General features: G+C 39.9%; 1 protein-coding gene across 7 annotated transcripts in view; it reads right to left on the reverse strand.

Moving 5' to 3' along the window:
• Positions 1–14,644, reverse strand: part of ZBTB37 (zinc finger and BTB domain containing 37) — a gene marked incomplete at its 3' end in the record, with an annotated part of 24,447 nt that continues 9,803 nt past the window's right edge. For 4 of the 7 annotated variants that reach the window (XM_079106405.1, XM_079106406.1, XM_079106403.1 and 1 more), the window contains exon 4: positions 3,739–13,709. In XM_079106405.1, coding sequence (XP_078962531.1) covers positions 13,221–13,709 — 489 coding nt within the window. Of the gene's footprint in view, positions 3,514–3,738; positions 13,710–14,644 lie in introns of those variants that run through there. The other 3 variants (XR_013758116.1, XR_013758115.1, XR_013758117.1) reach the window with 3 other exon arrangements.

The raw sequence follows: 14,644 nt of genomic DNA on the forward strand, positions 1-14,644 counted from the left end.
TTCTCTGTTAACAATGCTACCTCTCTCTTTACACACAGCTCTTTTAATACATTCAAGGACTCTATTTCAGCTACCAGAGTTGAGAAGTCTCTACTCAACCCTCACACCCCCGACAAGTCTGTGATCCCAGCGACTCAGGGCGGTTTTGGCAGGAGGACTGGAAGTTCAAAGCCAGCTTCAGCAATTTAGCGAAGCCCTGAACAACTCAGTGAGACCCTGTCTCAAAAATAAAAAGGGCTGGGGATGTCTGTAGCTCAGTGGTTGAGCACCCCTTGGGTTCAATCCAAGGTTTCAAAAGAAAAAAAAAAAACAAAACTTTATTCAAATTACAAATCTGCTTTGCTTATTCAGGCACTCAGTATTTGGTATAGAGAGGAAGCTGGATGGATCACAGCATCTCGCTCCAGAATTACTCTGAGGAGAAATGAACGAACCATTTATCATTTGACCCCTGGCCCACTATAATGCCAAGATAGCAATCAAGATAGTTTATGTCAAGACAACTAGCTTGAAGTCATCCAGCTGGGCAATGATTCTGACCCTGGCTGCATATCAGAATTTTTTCCCTTGGCACTGGGGATTATGCTCGGGGTGCTCAACCACTGAGATATATCTGCAGACCTTTTTATTTTGAACAGGGTCTTGCTAAGTAGCTGAGGCTGGCCTCAAACCTGCAATCCTCCTGCCTCAGCCTTGGGAACAGCTGGGATTACAGGTGTGCGCTCCATGCCTGAAAGCAGGGAGCTTTTTAAAGCCCAGGCTGTACAACCATCCAATTAAATGTGAATGTCTGGAAGGGGTCTCAGGCAATTCTACTATGCAGCCAAGATAAAGAACTACTGCCTTAGGGTGACAGGTTTCTTAACAGAAAGCATAAGGCCAGTGTTCGTCCAAGCCAGAGGGAGGTAAGAATCTAAGGCCTCCTCCCAGACTCATGAATTTAATATGCTTCAATGAAATTACCTACATATTTCTTACTTTTTTTTTTGATACGAGGGATTGAACTCAGGGGCACTTGACCACTGAGCCACATCACCAGCCCTATTTTGTATTTTAATTAGAGATAGGGTCTCATTGAGTTGCTTTTGCCTCACCATTGCTGAGGCTGGCTTTGAACTTGCAATCCTCCTGCCTCAGCCTCCCCATCCACTGGGGTTACAGGGGTGTGCTGTGTGCTGCTACACCGGTTTCTCGCCTTTTTTTTCTTTTTTTTTAAATTAATTCCTTTGTCCTGAATAGGCAGCAATGCCAACAGTAAGATACTGATGTAGGTTAAGTCTGCACTTTTAAGTATGCATCATAGCAAAATATAAGGGAGCAGGCCTGGGACAAAACTTGGGGCACAATCAATCAAATAAGCCAGAGGGAAAAGTTTTCCTAAGCAGGAATTAATTCCTGAGTCTAGCAGTTAGCATGGCTCTTAGGTTCAGAACTAGTCTACAGTTAAAACACAGTTGTGGGGAACAGATTCACACAGTTTGCCACCTCATCTCCTCACAGGATTCATACTGCAGCAGGAATTACTCTATCTGTTGTCACCTATTCTTTGGAATTTTACATGCTCTGTATTCCCCACTTGCCCACCAGCAGAGTAAATACTTACCCATTAGTACCCAAAGTGACCCTAAAACATCTGAAATGGACCATGCCCTCATTTCCACTCCTAACTAGAGAGTCCTTCTTAGGTACCACACCACCAGTCACAGCACTGGAATGAAGAAGTGGAATGCACTCGAGGATTACTGTCGCAGGGTCAGCCCTAGTCCCTCGGCTACAGGTAGGCTGGCCGGCTGGACAGTGTGATATGTGCTAGTGCCCCAGACAGGAAATCAGTTGATCGCTGCACTGGATTTTAAGATCAGGTCTGCCTAATGGCATTCTATTACTAAAACTGAATTTCATTCAAGTGAAGCCATCTTGACTATGACAACAGTATCAGCATTAAAAACAAGACTCTTTCTCTTTGGAGTGATTAACAAGCAAAACAGCTCATCTGAAAACCCATATCATGCATATGTCCATGTAAGACGTCGGCAGAGCCTCATTATCAGGACAATATGGATAATATTCCAGTCCTGCCAAAATGGACCACAAATGGCAATTAAAAAAGAAAATTGGCACTCAAATTTTTTACCTCATTCAAAAGCATCCTCAAAAACAAACGGAGCCCACCTCTGCAGGCTACTCTTGGCAAGCAGAAGCCAGAGGATAGAAGCACTAAGCCTCAGTGTTCTGACACTTTTCATTTGGGCAACAAATCAAATATTATCACCTGCACGTGACAAGAAGGATTTCAGCAACTGCCTCTGTGTTCTGGGCCTGGTTGTCCTTTGCTTGCTACAGAAAGCTCCACTCTTTCTTCAGCCAAGTGCTCAGAGGTAGAGGAGCTGAAGTGAGTTACGGAAGAGAAGCGGGTGGACAGAGGCTGAGGGAATCCAGCTCCTGTCCAAGGGCCATCTTGAATGTGCTCAGTCTCTAGCGGGAGGTAGAATGTTCTTACCAACTCACCTGTCTTCGTTAAATGCCTCTTCCTCACACACACACACACAACTTGCACACACACAGCTGGCGACTCACAGCACTGCCACTCCCAGCAACTATAAGCCTGCCTGCTGCTCCTTCCACCTAAATCTCACACCAACCCCAGTCCTCCTCAGATCTGTAGATGCAAGCCAAGTTTATTTTTCTGAGGTCTCTACTTTTGCCAGGGTTCTAAACACATATATTTCACTGTAACGCCTACATCTTTTGTCTCTAAAGATCAGCTGCATTCAGTGGGTACACTGTGTTATAACATCTTTGAAAATAGAAAGTGCAAGAAATAATTTTGTTAGCCCAAATACAAAGTTAACAAAAAGCTGTCACAGCCTACTATGCCAAGAATTGAATTTTTAGAATCAATAAGACAACTAACAAAATGCTTCTATGCTACCAAGGTCATGGTGGATGACTAAATATATTTATAAACATTTATGAAAAGATATTAAGAAAATAGCTAAACTTCCCATAAAAGTTATTTGTGTGAACTATCTTTAGTATACCATTCTGTGTTCAATGCACATGCATATACATTTGGAATTATATTAGTGCTATTTTTACTGGGCCAGTTTTCCAGAAAGAAAACAGGCTAATTTTTAAAAAAAAATTCAAGTTACATGATTTAAAATTATTTTTGTAAAAATATTAGAAATACCATATAAATTCTAAATATTTATGCTATCTGATAGCCATTCAGAGGTGGATTTTAGCCACACTTTTAGTAACCTCTGATTTAGCACTTGACTTCCAGAGGAAACATTTTAAGCTTTGCTCCCTGCAGCGCATTTCTGTTTGAGTGGTTCTTAACCACTAGAGTTGGGATCTGATGACTTTATAGGAAACTTGGTGGATCACCTTCAAATATGTCATCAACATCTGCTTCAAGAAGTGGCTAAAAGCACACATCTAAACCTTAAGCAATTTCTACTCACTTGGGTTGCTGTGATTGGCTTGAAATGGTTTAGACTTGTGATGCTGAAAAGAAAGAAAATAATGTCAATCTTATAGGATTCCCTTTTTTCTGATCTTGTTCTGTTTTTCATTTCAAGACCACAGAGCTTATTTCTCACACAACCAGCAAATGAATTCAAACTTAAGATTCACAGAGCCTCTAGAGAAGGACCCAAAGCTAAAACACAAAGCGTAGACGTTTCCAGAGACATTACAGGACGGCCGATTTTCATCCCCTGGGACTGTTTTCAAAGGCTTTCACTGTCACACAGGGCAGATTTTGAGCTGAGTGGATTATGCTATGGTGGAAATGAGGATCAAAAAGAAAGTTCTAAGACTCTGTTATTTACATTAAAATCTACCCTGATCTTAATATGATAAAATGTGATTAATCTTTATTTTTTGGGGGGTGGAAAACCAGGGACTGAACTCAGTGGTTCAGGGGCCCTCAACCACTGAGCCACATCCCCAGTCCTTTTATGTATATTTTTAGAGGCAGGGTCTCACTGAGTAGATTAACGCCTCACTGTTGCTGAGGCTGGCTTGGAACTCACAATTCTCCTGCCTCAGTCTCTTGAGCTGCTGGGATTACAGGTGTGTGCTACTGTGCTTCGCTGAAATGTGATTAGAAAAAACTTAAACCATTCCCTTTCTGGTTATCCACTGCAAATGCCAAGGGGTCTTTTTCCCTTTCCAGCATTTTGTAGAGCCTGAAATTAAGTCTATGGCCCTGAGCACCTCTTTCATTTCCTTTATTTGCAATTCTTGAGGCCTGACTTTAGACAGAGACCTCCTCCTATGTAATAACCAGAGTTGACCAGTAAGAAGACTCCACCATTAATTCTCCAGGATCCACTGCACAGGGATTGGATAATCTCAATCTTTTCATGTATTGATTTGGGGATGATCATTCATGGAATAGAATTCATTCTCTGCCCATATTTCTTCTCAAGGCAGGAACAGTCTCATTTCTTTTCTAATTATTTATCTATTTATTATTATGAATCAGCAGGAGTTTAAATAAAGCATTCTAAATTGGACAGATGTAGTCCCAAATACAAAACTTCAGTGATGTGTTATTTAGAATGACAGAGGCTGGTAGCAATCCCTAATTTATAAAGATTAATGACATATAAAACTGGGCAATAGACTTTCCTGTATGAAAGGTAGTAAGAATAGGATGAACCAATTCATCTTTAAGCACAAAATTATGCCAGAGGTGTGAAGGTATAAATGGGACGAAGACAAATAGGTAAAACTTTTACTATTATAACAGTATGATTCATCCAGTTACACAATGGAAACTCCTATTAAAAACAATTTAGTAGCCATATTGTTCCATGCCATAGGAATTTTTCACCTATTTGTAGATCTAAAATTTGACTGTCATTTCTAATAAGTCGAATACTCCAACAGTAAGTTGGAGTTTATTTGGCTCAGCATGTATACTTTTGTAGCTTTACAGCCAAATACAGGCAAATACAATTTTGAACACAGCACAAAATGAAAAAAAAAAAATGGAAATTTTGCTATAAATTAAACTTGGCAGGAGGTGAGCAGCTAGGGAAACATGCTCCAGGTGTCTCATTCTCCTTGTAGATCTTTTACTGACCAACAGTAGGTACAATAAATGGTTTCCATGGCACTAACAACTGACAGAAGAATCAAGAAAAAACATCAACAAAACAACCTAATGCTACATGTAAGAGATTAAAGATGGTCCCAAATCCCTGACTTGTCTTTCATAAAATGGTAGGGTACTTCCTCCACTTTCAGATCTGAGCTGACCAGACTTCTTTGACCAACAGTATGGTGGTGACTCTTGACAGTTATGGACCTGGCCTTTAAGAGGACTGGAACTTCCTGCCCAGTCTCTCAGAAGCCTGTGCTGCCACATAGTGTCTGACTACCTTCACGAGGAACATAATGGAGAGTCCCTGATACTCAATGAAAAGGGAGAGAAGCCTTACTAGGTCTTGCCTTACAGCTCTCCCTACAAAAGGCATCACACGTGAATGAGATCATCCTGGACCCTCCAGCCCAGTCCACATCTCCTGAATACCACCAAGTGAGCTGAGGCATCACCACAGGAAGCAGAAAAATTTCCAGTAAGCCTTTCCTTAGTTTCTGATTCACAAAATCATGACATTTAAAATGGTGGCTGCTTTAAGTCACTAAGCTTTAGTGTAGTTTGTTATACAGCGACAGGTAACTGGAAAATATCTTTTAGTATTTGCCTTCGTACTAATTTACACACTCACAACTAGACCTAGCAAATGGGTGATAAATCTGAATCAGTGGGCAGTATCCCCAGCAAATATTCACCATTCAGGTCTGCTTAGAGACCAGTGGCATTATCTTTTGAAGAGCTCTTCTAATCACTTACTCTTCAATTACAAGTTCACAAGAAGCAGTACCGCACTGGCTAGTGTATAATCCAGTTCATCCTAACTCATAAGCAAGTGATGCTAGTAGTGAAGACAGTCAGGGCTTTGGAATCAGATTGGTAAATACTGGCTCTGCAATTTACCAGTGTGTAATCTTGGGCCTGCTGGGTTCCTCATTTATAAAATGTGCTATAATTTTACCTACTAGAGGTAACAGTCTATTAAGAATCAGGTTAGATCGTAGTGCTGAAGATGTGCCCAACTCTTTTCCTCTAAAATGAGGATAATAGCAACGTCCATCTATGGGAGTGTCCTAAGTCTTGGATGAGTTAAGTAAGGTAAAGCACACAGAACCAGGCACACAAGCATGCAAAACAGTTGGCTGTTTTTAATACTGTTATCACCTTGAAGGATTACTGTGAGGATGGACTGCAGTTATGCCACTAAAGTGCTCTGGACTCTTCTTTTTGAACTATTACCTCGGTAGTGAAAAGTGCAGGCTTTTTAAAAGCATGTATTCCAGACTCCAAGCAAGTGGGTTTAGGACTCTCAAGTCTGGGAAGTCACATTTAAACTATGTCTAAAGTCAACTTTGTAATACAAATTCCAGGCATGCTGCCTGGTACCAAAAGTACTGAATATTTATTTAATGGAACAGTTTCTCCTATATATTACCCATCATGGAAGACAAGTGATTTCCAAGAATAGGAAACAGGGTCCCACAAGATACTTTAACTTCTGGCATTATGGATTAATTCAGATCCTAAGATTCACAGTATATTAAATTGTGGTGTAGGTCATACAAGATGCTGAACACGACTCTCTTAACTGGATGGTGCATCCTAGCCTTCTCAACAGGACCTACTGAGTAGGCATGTAAGTAACGAGCATCAGAAAAGTGGTTTTTTTTTTTCCATTAAGCACTCTTTCAAATAGCTTTGTTATTTAAAATTTCTGCTACTTGAGCTAGTGGGGTTCCTTTTGCTGATGAGGATGGGAAGTATTTGTTACTCAGGTAATGGGAAAGGTATGAGACAATAAGTTTATTTACATAGGTACCCTCTATCAGGTAATGAATTTCAAGTAACATTTCCTAAGCCCTGTTGTGTGTCACAGTTGAAGAAAGACAGTCTGCCCACATAAAAGAACTGGATAGTCTGTGCAGACATCTTTCAGGTTGGATATCACAGTCCCTATCAATAATTACTTTCTTTGGAATGTAACAAATTCAGATGTCTCAAAAGTACTCATAATATCCAACTCCAGCTTGTCCTGAGCAAGAAAGCCTACTTACTTTGTAAGTAAAGAGACTGGCCCTGGGAAAAGCACCACTGAAAACAAGAAGTCTGTAAAGCACAAGGCCCTGGGTTTGATCCCAGCACCCACTGCAAAACATAAAATATAAAATAAATTAACAAATCTGAAGACCAGAAAAAAATAAAGGTAGAAAGCAAAGAAGGAAGAAGACTTTAAATTATCAAAGGCGTCACAATGTTGAGCAAACTCCAATGCTTTCTTTCAGTTTCAATTTCTCTCTTAAATCCTATATCCCAGATTAATCAGAATCCCAGGTTAGGGGTTGGGGTTGTGGCTCAGTGGTGGAGAGCTTGCCTAGCACATGTGAGGCACTGGGTTCGATCCTCAACACCACATAAAATAAAGATATCATGTCCATCTACAACTAAAAATATTTAAAAATTTAAAAAATTAAAAAAAAAAAAAAAAAAAAGAATCCCAGGTTAATCAGAAAAGTAATACTCCCAAATCCCAAGAACCCATGATTACTATGGTATAAGTGCTCTAAGACAAGGTAGCTCTAATCTAGGCAAACATTCTGGAACTTGATGAGGATTATCTATTATTCTGTCATATTAAAACTTACAAATATCCAATTAGAAAGAAGGCAACTTTAAGAATGAAAAGGTACCCTATAAGAGATAGTCACTCACCTGAACTTCGCATATGCCGGTAGGACTCACAACAAAAAATCAAACTCGGTCAGGGGCAGTGCCACACGCCTGTAATTCCAGCGGCTCGGGAGGCTGAGGCTGGAGGATCTCAACTTCAAAGCCAGCCTCAGCAAAAATGAGGTGCTAAGCAACTCAGTGAGACCTTGCCTCTCAAAAAAAAATATATATATAAAATAGGGCTGGAGATGTGGTTCAGTGGTTGAGTGCCCCTGAGTTCACTCCCTGGCACCTGCTCCTCCAAAAAAAAAATCAAACTCATGGTACTGTTTCAGCATAGCTTGGAACGCTTTGTCCAAATAAATTCAGAAGCTCACATACTGCTTCCAAATGGGGAGCAATTATATTCTCCTCTTGCATGGATTTCTATTTATTAACACCCTCACATTTTCCATTTTATCCCATCTGATATAGGTAAACTATTTGAACATTAAGAATGAAGATTCATAAAGCAAAAATGTAATGGTCCAATATATGCTCAAAAGAATTACAGACAACGACAGATAGGAAGACAAGTCAAAGAATGTTTCACTACTTTAAAATATCCAGAAAAAACAAAAAGGGGGAAAAATTTGGCTTTTTACCACTTCACATAGGAATAGACGAAGTTTACTTGAGGAAATTAAACTGAAGAGGAAAAAGGTACAGGTTTCTAATCTAGAAAACAGTGCTTTGGATAAGAATCAAAATACCTGTTCATTGGCTGGTTCTGGAGGCATGCCTTATAATCCCAGTGACTGAAGAGGCTGAGGCAGGGGGATGGCAAGTTTAAGACCAGCCTCAGCAACTTAGTGAAAGCTTGTCTAAAAATAACTTTTAAAAAGGGGTTGGGGATGTAGCTCAGTAGTAAAGCTTGTACAGGTCCTGAGTTCAGTCCCCAAAGCTGCCCAGAAAGAGAGAAAGCTGCGAGGGGGGTGAGGAGAAAGAAATATGTATACCTAACATGACAGTATGAATAAAAAACCTCAACCAAACTATTGTAGCAATTTTTGGGAGCAAATCTTCTAATTCAGGAGACTGCAAACTTTTTCTGTCAAATTCCAGACAGTAAATATCTTCAAGCTTTGCTGGCCATGGACTCAACTTCATGATTATAGTAGAAAGAAACTGTAAACCATATCTAGATGAATGGATGTGGCCCTGTTCCAATATGATTTTCTTCATATAGCAGGTGGCCTTAGGATTTGAGTCAAGGGCTATGGTTTGTTGAACCTTGACTTAAATTATAAGTCCTAGGGATGTACTTTGGTAATGGATATGTTCTCAAATTTAGAATTTACCTGACAATTGCTTATTGTCCTGTTTCTGAATCTTATAGTTTGATAGTTCATTAACTTATTTTTTGAGTACTGGGAATTGAACTCAGGGGCAATCTACCATTCAGCTACATCTCCAGACTTTTTTTAAATTTTGAGACAGGGTCTCACTAAATTGCCAAAGTTGGCCTTGAACTTGTGGTCCTCCTGCCTCAGCTTTTCAAATTGTTGGGATATAGGCATGTGCCACTGAACCCTGCTCACTTCAATATTTTAAACAATTTCCCATATGGCATAAGTAAAGAACTGTTCTACGATCAGTAAAGACTCATCTGTTATTCTTTGAACAAATAAGGAGAAGGACATTTGAGAAGAGAAAAAAATCATGCCTGTTGGATCTGAAACAAGAACATCTAGGATTCTGACTCCTTTCTGATCCTCTGGTCAAACAAATTTGATCTTCTAGTCAAACAAATCCAAGTTTTCACCAGTTAAAAGAAACATAGTGTCATGTAACAGCTAAAACTTTGTAAAAATTATTTCCCATCCACAGATCACTCAGCTATAAGAAAGGAAGTTCTAAATTTCACACTCCACCAAACAAAGTCAGACTTCAACTATGAAATGAGGAAACAGCCTAGGTCTACTTTCATACCACCTTTGTAAAGTCCTGCTTCACTGATTGAGGGAACTCGAAACACCAGAAAGTGCCAAAACACATGAAAGTGTTAAGTGCTATCTCTCTTCTTTTCCTATCTTGATCCTTTACAAACTAACTTACTTTTTACACATTCAAGTTTAGCTTTAACTCTTTAGTGTAATAAAATGGTGTTGGGTAGCCTGCAACTTACCTAAAATAAAATTCAACTCAGTTCAGAGGTACATATGGTTCTGAGTACAGAGAGAACAAGTCATCAGAAAGAGCCTTTCTGCCTAAGTACAGTGTCACTGGCATGCCAATGCTACATTTTATACAAGTATCAGAGTTAAGAGAGAATGAAAGGTATATCCTAGAATGAAAATACATCAATATGTTGCCATTTGTCGTCTTCTGCTGAGAACACTGGATAGCTCCTTTGCTATTAAGTGCCACTCAGTAAATGAAAACAGTCCCAGGGTTTGCAATTTCATGGCACTGGCACTTAATGATGAATCAGCTCTCATTGCTAATGCTATTCCCTTCACAAGGTAACACGTGCAAGTTAACGTTTGGTAATGAGTTTTCAGTCCATTTAGTACGTCCTTAAGAGGTATTGTCCATGCACCCACCAATACAGGTATTCATTAATGTAGACAGAACTTTACTAACTCCTATGACCCTAGAGTGATGTTAGCTAAGAAGTAGGACAAAATCACAGTGAACCTGGATAAGAATCCTGGATAGATATTTAGAATAATATCTCTTCTAACTAAAATACGGAAATTGCTTTTAGAAGCTTTAAATTTGTTTAAAGGCTAGCCTGGCTCGAATTTTCATGAACTTCATGGCTCTCGCTAGACCTAAGAGTAGAGAACCAGCGAACCTGATTGTGCTGATGTGGTCCAAGATAACCAGGAAGCGCTCCGTTCACAGTATCAACACAGTAAGAGGATGAAGAGGGGAACCCAGCAAATGCACAGCATCTCCACACCAATTAGACCCTACTTCATGCAGGACATTTTTGCTAACCCTGGATAGAGCACTGACAGATGCTGCAAAGTTTCTTGTTACAGAAATTACTGCACTTCACCTTTGTAATTTGGTAATACTTTAAAAGCTCTTTTTTCTCATATATATTCTAAGAAATTAACAAAGCACTAAAGAATTTTTCAGCATACTATTTCTTGGAAATATGGGGGACTTAAAAACTTTTTTGGTAGGCTTATAAGCTCCATCTTCTGTCCTTTCCAGCTCCCTAACTATGAAATCATGGCAAATTCTGTCATTGAAAGCCTCTGGACTGCTAGCTGAGATGCTTCCCTAAAGATTTGAGTCTAATCTCAACTCCATGTTTTCTAGGCCACAGAACACAGGCAATCCTTCACCCTAGCATGCTGTTGCCCAGCTAGGGAGGAGAGGCCCCATGGAGTCTCCTGAAGGCAGACACAACCTCAATGCTGCCCTCCAGGGTAGGCTTTTATTAAATGGCAGCATCATCGCAGTCCTCTAAAAAATGAATTTCTACACTTTTCCAAAAGAGAAAACCTTCCTTTAGTGAAAGAATGCAGCTGTGTGCATATGTACAATTCTCAGATTGCTTAAAGCTACCCTTTGTGTTCTAATTTATCACCAACAAAAAACCAAAAAACAAAACAAGACAAAAAAAACCACACAACAAAAACAAAACAAAAAAAGCAACCAACCAAACAAAAAAACCTTTTCTATCCACCTTTCCATGTACCACAAAGTATCTTCAGGAAAGGAGCACATAACTAACATTCTCACAAATGGCTCACCAGTGCAGGAATGACCAGCCTTCCCCCAAATCTCTTTTACAATCATCTATGTCTCTGCACCACAACAATTTCTTAAACTATTACATATTTAAATATTTTTTTTAAAAATCAAGAAAGGTGAGAGATTTTTCTCTTGTTATTTGCACTGTGAGTTTTAAGCATCTCTTTGCCTGCATCCCTAAATATTCCAATATTCCTTCTTTTTTCTCTGCGTGCAAAACAGGGCATCAAAAGCTCTACACATTTGGTAAATTCTTTCTCTCAGTGCTGGATTAAGAATCTTGGAAAAACCCAGAATTACTAAAAAGGTCCCTTGAAGTTTTAAAAATCTTAGGAATGATTAAGTAACCAAACCTGATCAAAACTGATCCCTTGATCATTTATTGCAACATGATTGTGCATGATGTTTTCTGGTAAGTGCCCTGTAGTGTGTTATTAAAAATCAAAGTTCTTGGAGTCATCAGCAATTTGCTGATGGTTGGTTTATGAATTTCTAGGTTTGCAGACCCGAGACATAGATTTAAGTGAGGTTCTTCATTGGACTGAAAATATAAACTACTACATATGTAGAAGTAAATGAAATTGTGGTTGCAGTAAGAACAATAGTGCTGAATCTCTTCAACCACAATATTGCAGGAAAAAATGTGTTTAAAACTTCATATAAAAGTTATCAAATGTGAAGACCTGTGGATTTAAAAATACAACCCAGGTTCATTTCACTGGAAAGTGACATTTCTGATGTACAATATTGCTGTAATGTGAAACTAGGAGCCAAAGAGACTGGATGAAACTTTGGTAGTCAGCCTAACATGTTAATTCATCTGAACTAGAGCCATTTCCTTAACACCAAAGGATGCATGAGTACTATGCTGTACAAATACCAGTCAGGAAGCTGCAGTTTGGCTCTGTGCTCTTCAACATAAAATACTTCCTTCCCTGCTTCTCCTCAACACATCACTCAAGCCCCCAAGTGCAGCTGTACCTACTGCAAACACTTTGCTGCTCATTTCACTTGCAGTTGCCTAAAGTGCTTCAGGTGAGGCTGCCCACTAGAATACTGCTCCAACATGGCTGAGGACACGAATTGAACAGGCAAAGTATCAGATGCCTAGTCAGGGCAAAGATAAAGTCTAACCTTGCAGAACAGCAAGAACCACCAGTATTCACTCGTTTTTTTTTCTTGATGTGAAAATGCACATTCCGGCAGGGAAGGAAGAGGAGAGATTCTTCCTCCGCACCATCATGACTACCTCCTTCTCTCTTGTAGTTGGCTGCTTCAGATGGCCAAGGCTCCTCTTGCAATTTTCAGATCCGGGCAATTACAGCCAGCAAGATTATATGGACCAAAGTACAGTGTTCAAACACAACTGGTAGGTAAATGACCATTTATCATAGTTTTGATAAAAAAATGTTTTTCTTATAAAGTTAACAAACCAAGGCTGTTGATCCCTGAATTAGAAAGTTGATTTGCTTGATTTTTTCCAAAGTGTGAGGAGGGAAGGAGGAGGGGAGGAGCCTTTAGTGCTTCTGTGTGTGTTGTTGATCCTCTAGTTTGGCAACATCTTGGGAGCATCTTCTGGTCTAATGAGGTGGCATTTTGTGAATCTAAGTATGAGTCCATGGCCCTGATGCAGGCTGCTTACGGACCAAAGGGGAAGAGGGTCTGCCCCCTCCCCCTCAATATCTCAATCTGGCCCAGTTGTGGACACAGAGCCCTGGGCAGTTTCCCCAGGAGCAACTGTCTCTTCCCGGGAAGGTGACTCTTCTTCGGCTTGTCCTCGAGATGTGACAGTTGTTTCAGGAGAGATGCTGTGAGGCCCCTCCAGGGGTATACAGCCAGGGTGGTTTTTACGAAAGTGCTGATTCAAGATGGCCTGGAAGGGGAAACTTTTGCCACAAACATGACAGTGAAAGGGCTTGTTGCCTGTGTGCTTGCGTATATGATACTCTAGCTGATCTTTCCGGGTATACTTCTTGCCACACATGCGGCAGACAAATGGCGTGATCCCCATGTGCAGGCGCATATGGCGGTCTAGGCTACCCTTTTGGTTAAAAGATTTGGCGCAGTAGATGCAGGTGAGACGGGGGTTGTATCGGAACCACCGTTCAGATACTTCCTGTTCTCGGAGATACTCTACATAGCCACTTACTCCCATCATTGCTGATTCTTCTACCTGTGCCAGGAGAGAAAAATAAGCAAGAACAAACACATATTATTAAGCATATATGTTAAAAGCAATCATATTATTCTCTATATATTTATATATGTGTATGTGTGTGTGTGTGTGTGTGTGTGTGTGTGTGTGTGTGTGTGCATACATATATGTATGTATATGTATTTTTTTTAAATGGCACTGGGGATTGAACCCAGGGCTTCATGAGTGCTAGGCAAGTGCTTGACCCCTGAGCTTCTTCCCTGGCTCTTTTCTTACATTTTAGTTTCTGAGATAGTGTCTTGGTAAGGCTGGCCTCCAACTTGTCATCCTCCTGCCTCAATCTTCTGAGTAGCTGAGATTACAGACATGTACCACCACACCCAGTTTTTTCTGATTAACTAAAATATAAATTCAAACACCACATATGATATGCAGCCAATGGTTATGATGTCAGACAGTACAGAATATATAACAGCAAACATAATATAAATTATAACATCATTATTACCATATTTCAACCAGCAGCAGCTAACTTTATAAATTTGTAGGTGATGGTATGCCCTTCTACCCAAAAATATTTTGATACCATATCTACCGATTATCTTAATTCTAAAGACTACTCAAGTTGGGCATGGTGGTGCATGTCTGTAATCCAAGTTACTAGGGAGGCTGAGGCAGGAGAACTATAAGTTGGAGGCCATTCTTGGTAACTTAGTGAGACCCTATTTCAAAACAAAATAAAAAGGGCTGTGGATGTAGCTCAGTGGTAGAGTGCCCCAGGGTTTAATCCCCAGTACTGCAAAAAAACAAAACAAAACAAAAATAAGGACTGGGGTTGTAGCTCAGTGGTAGAGCGCTTGCCTAGCATGTGCTCGGCACCACATAAAAATAAATAAAATAAAAATATATTAAAAAAAGAAAAAATAAGATCACTCAAAGTTCACCTGACTTTA

Source organism: Sciurus vulgaris, assembly GCF_902686455.1.
Source record: "Sciurus vulgaris genome assembly, chromosome: 12".
Classification (NCBI taxonomy): domain Eukaryota; kingdom Metazoa; phylum Chordata; class Mammalia; order Rodentia; family Sciuridae; genus Sciurus; species Sciurus vulgaris.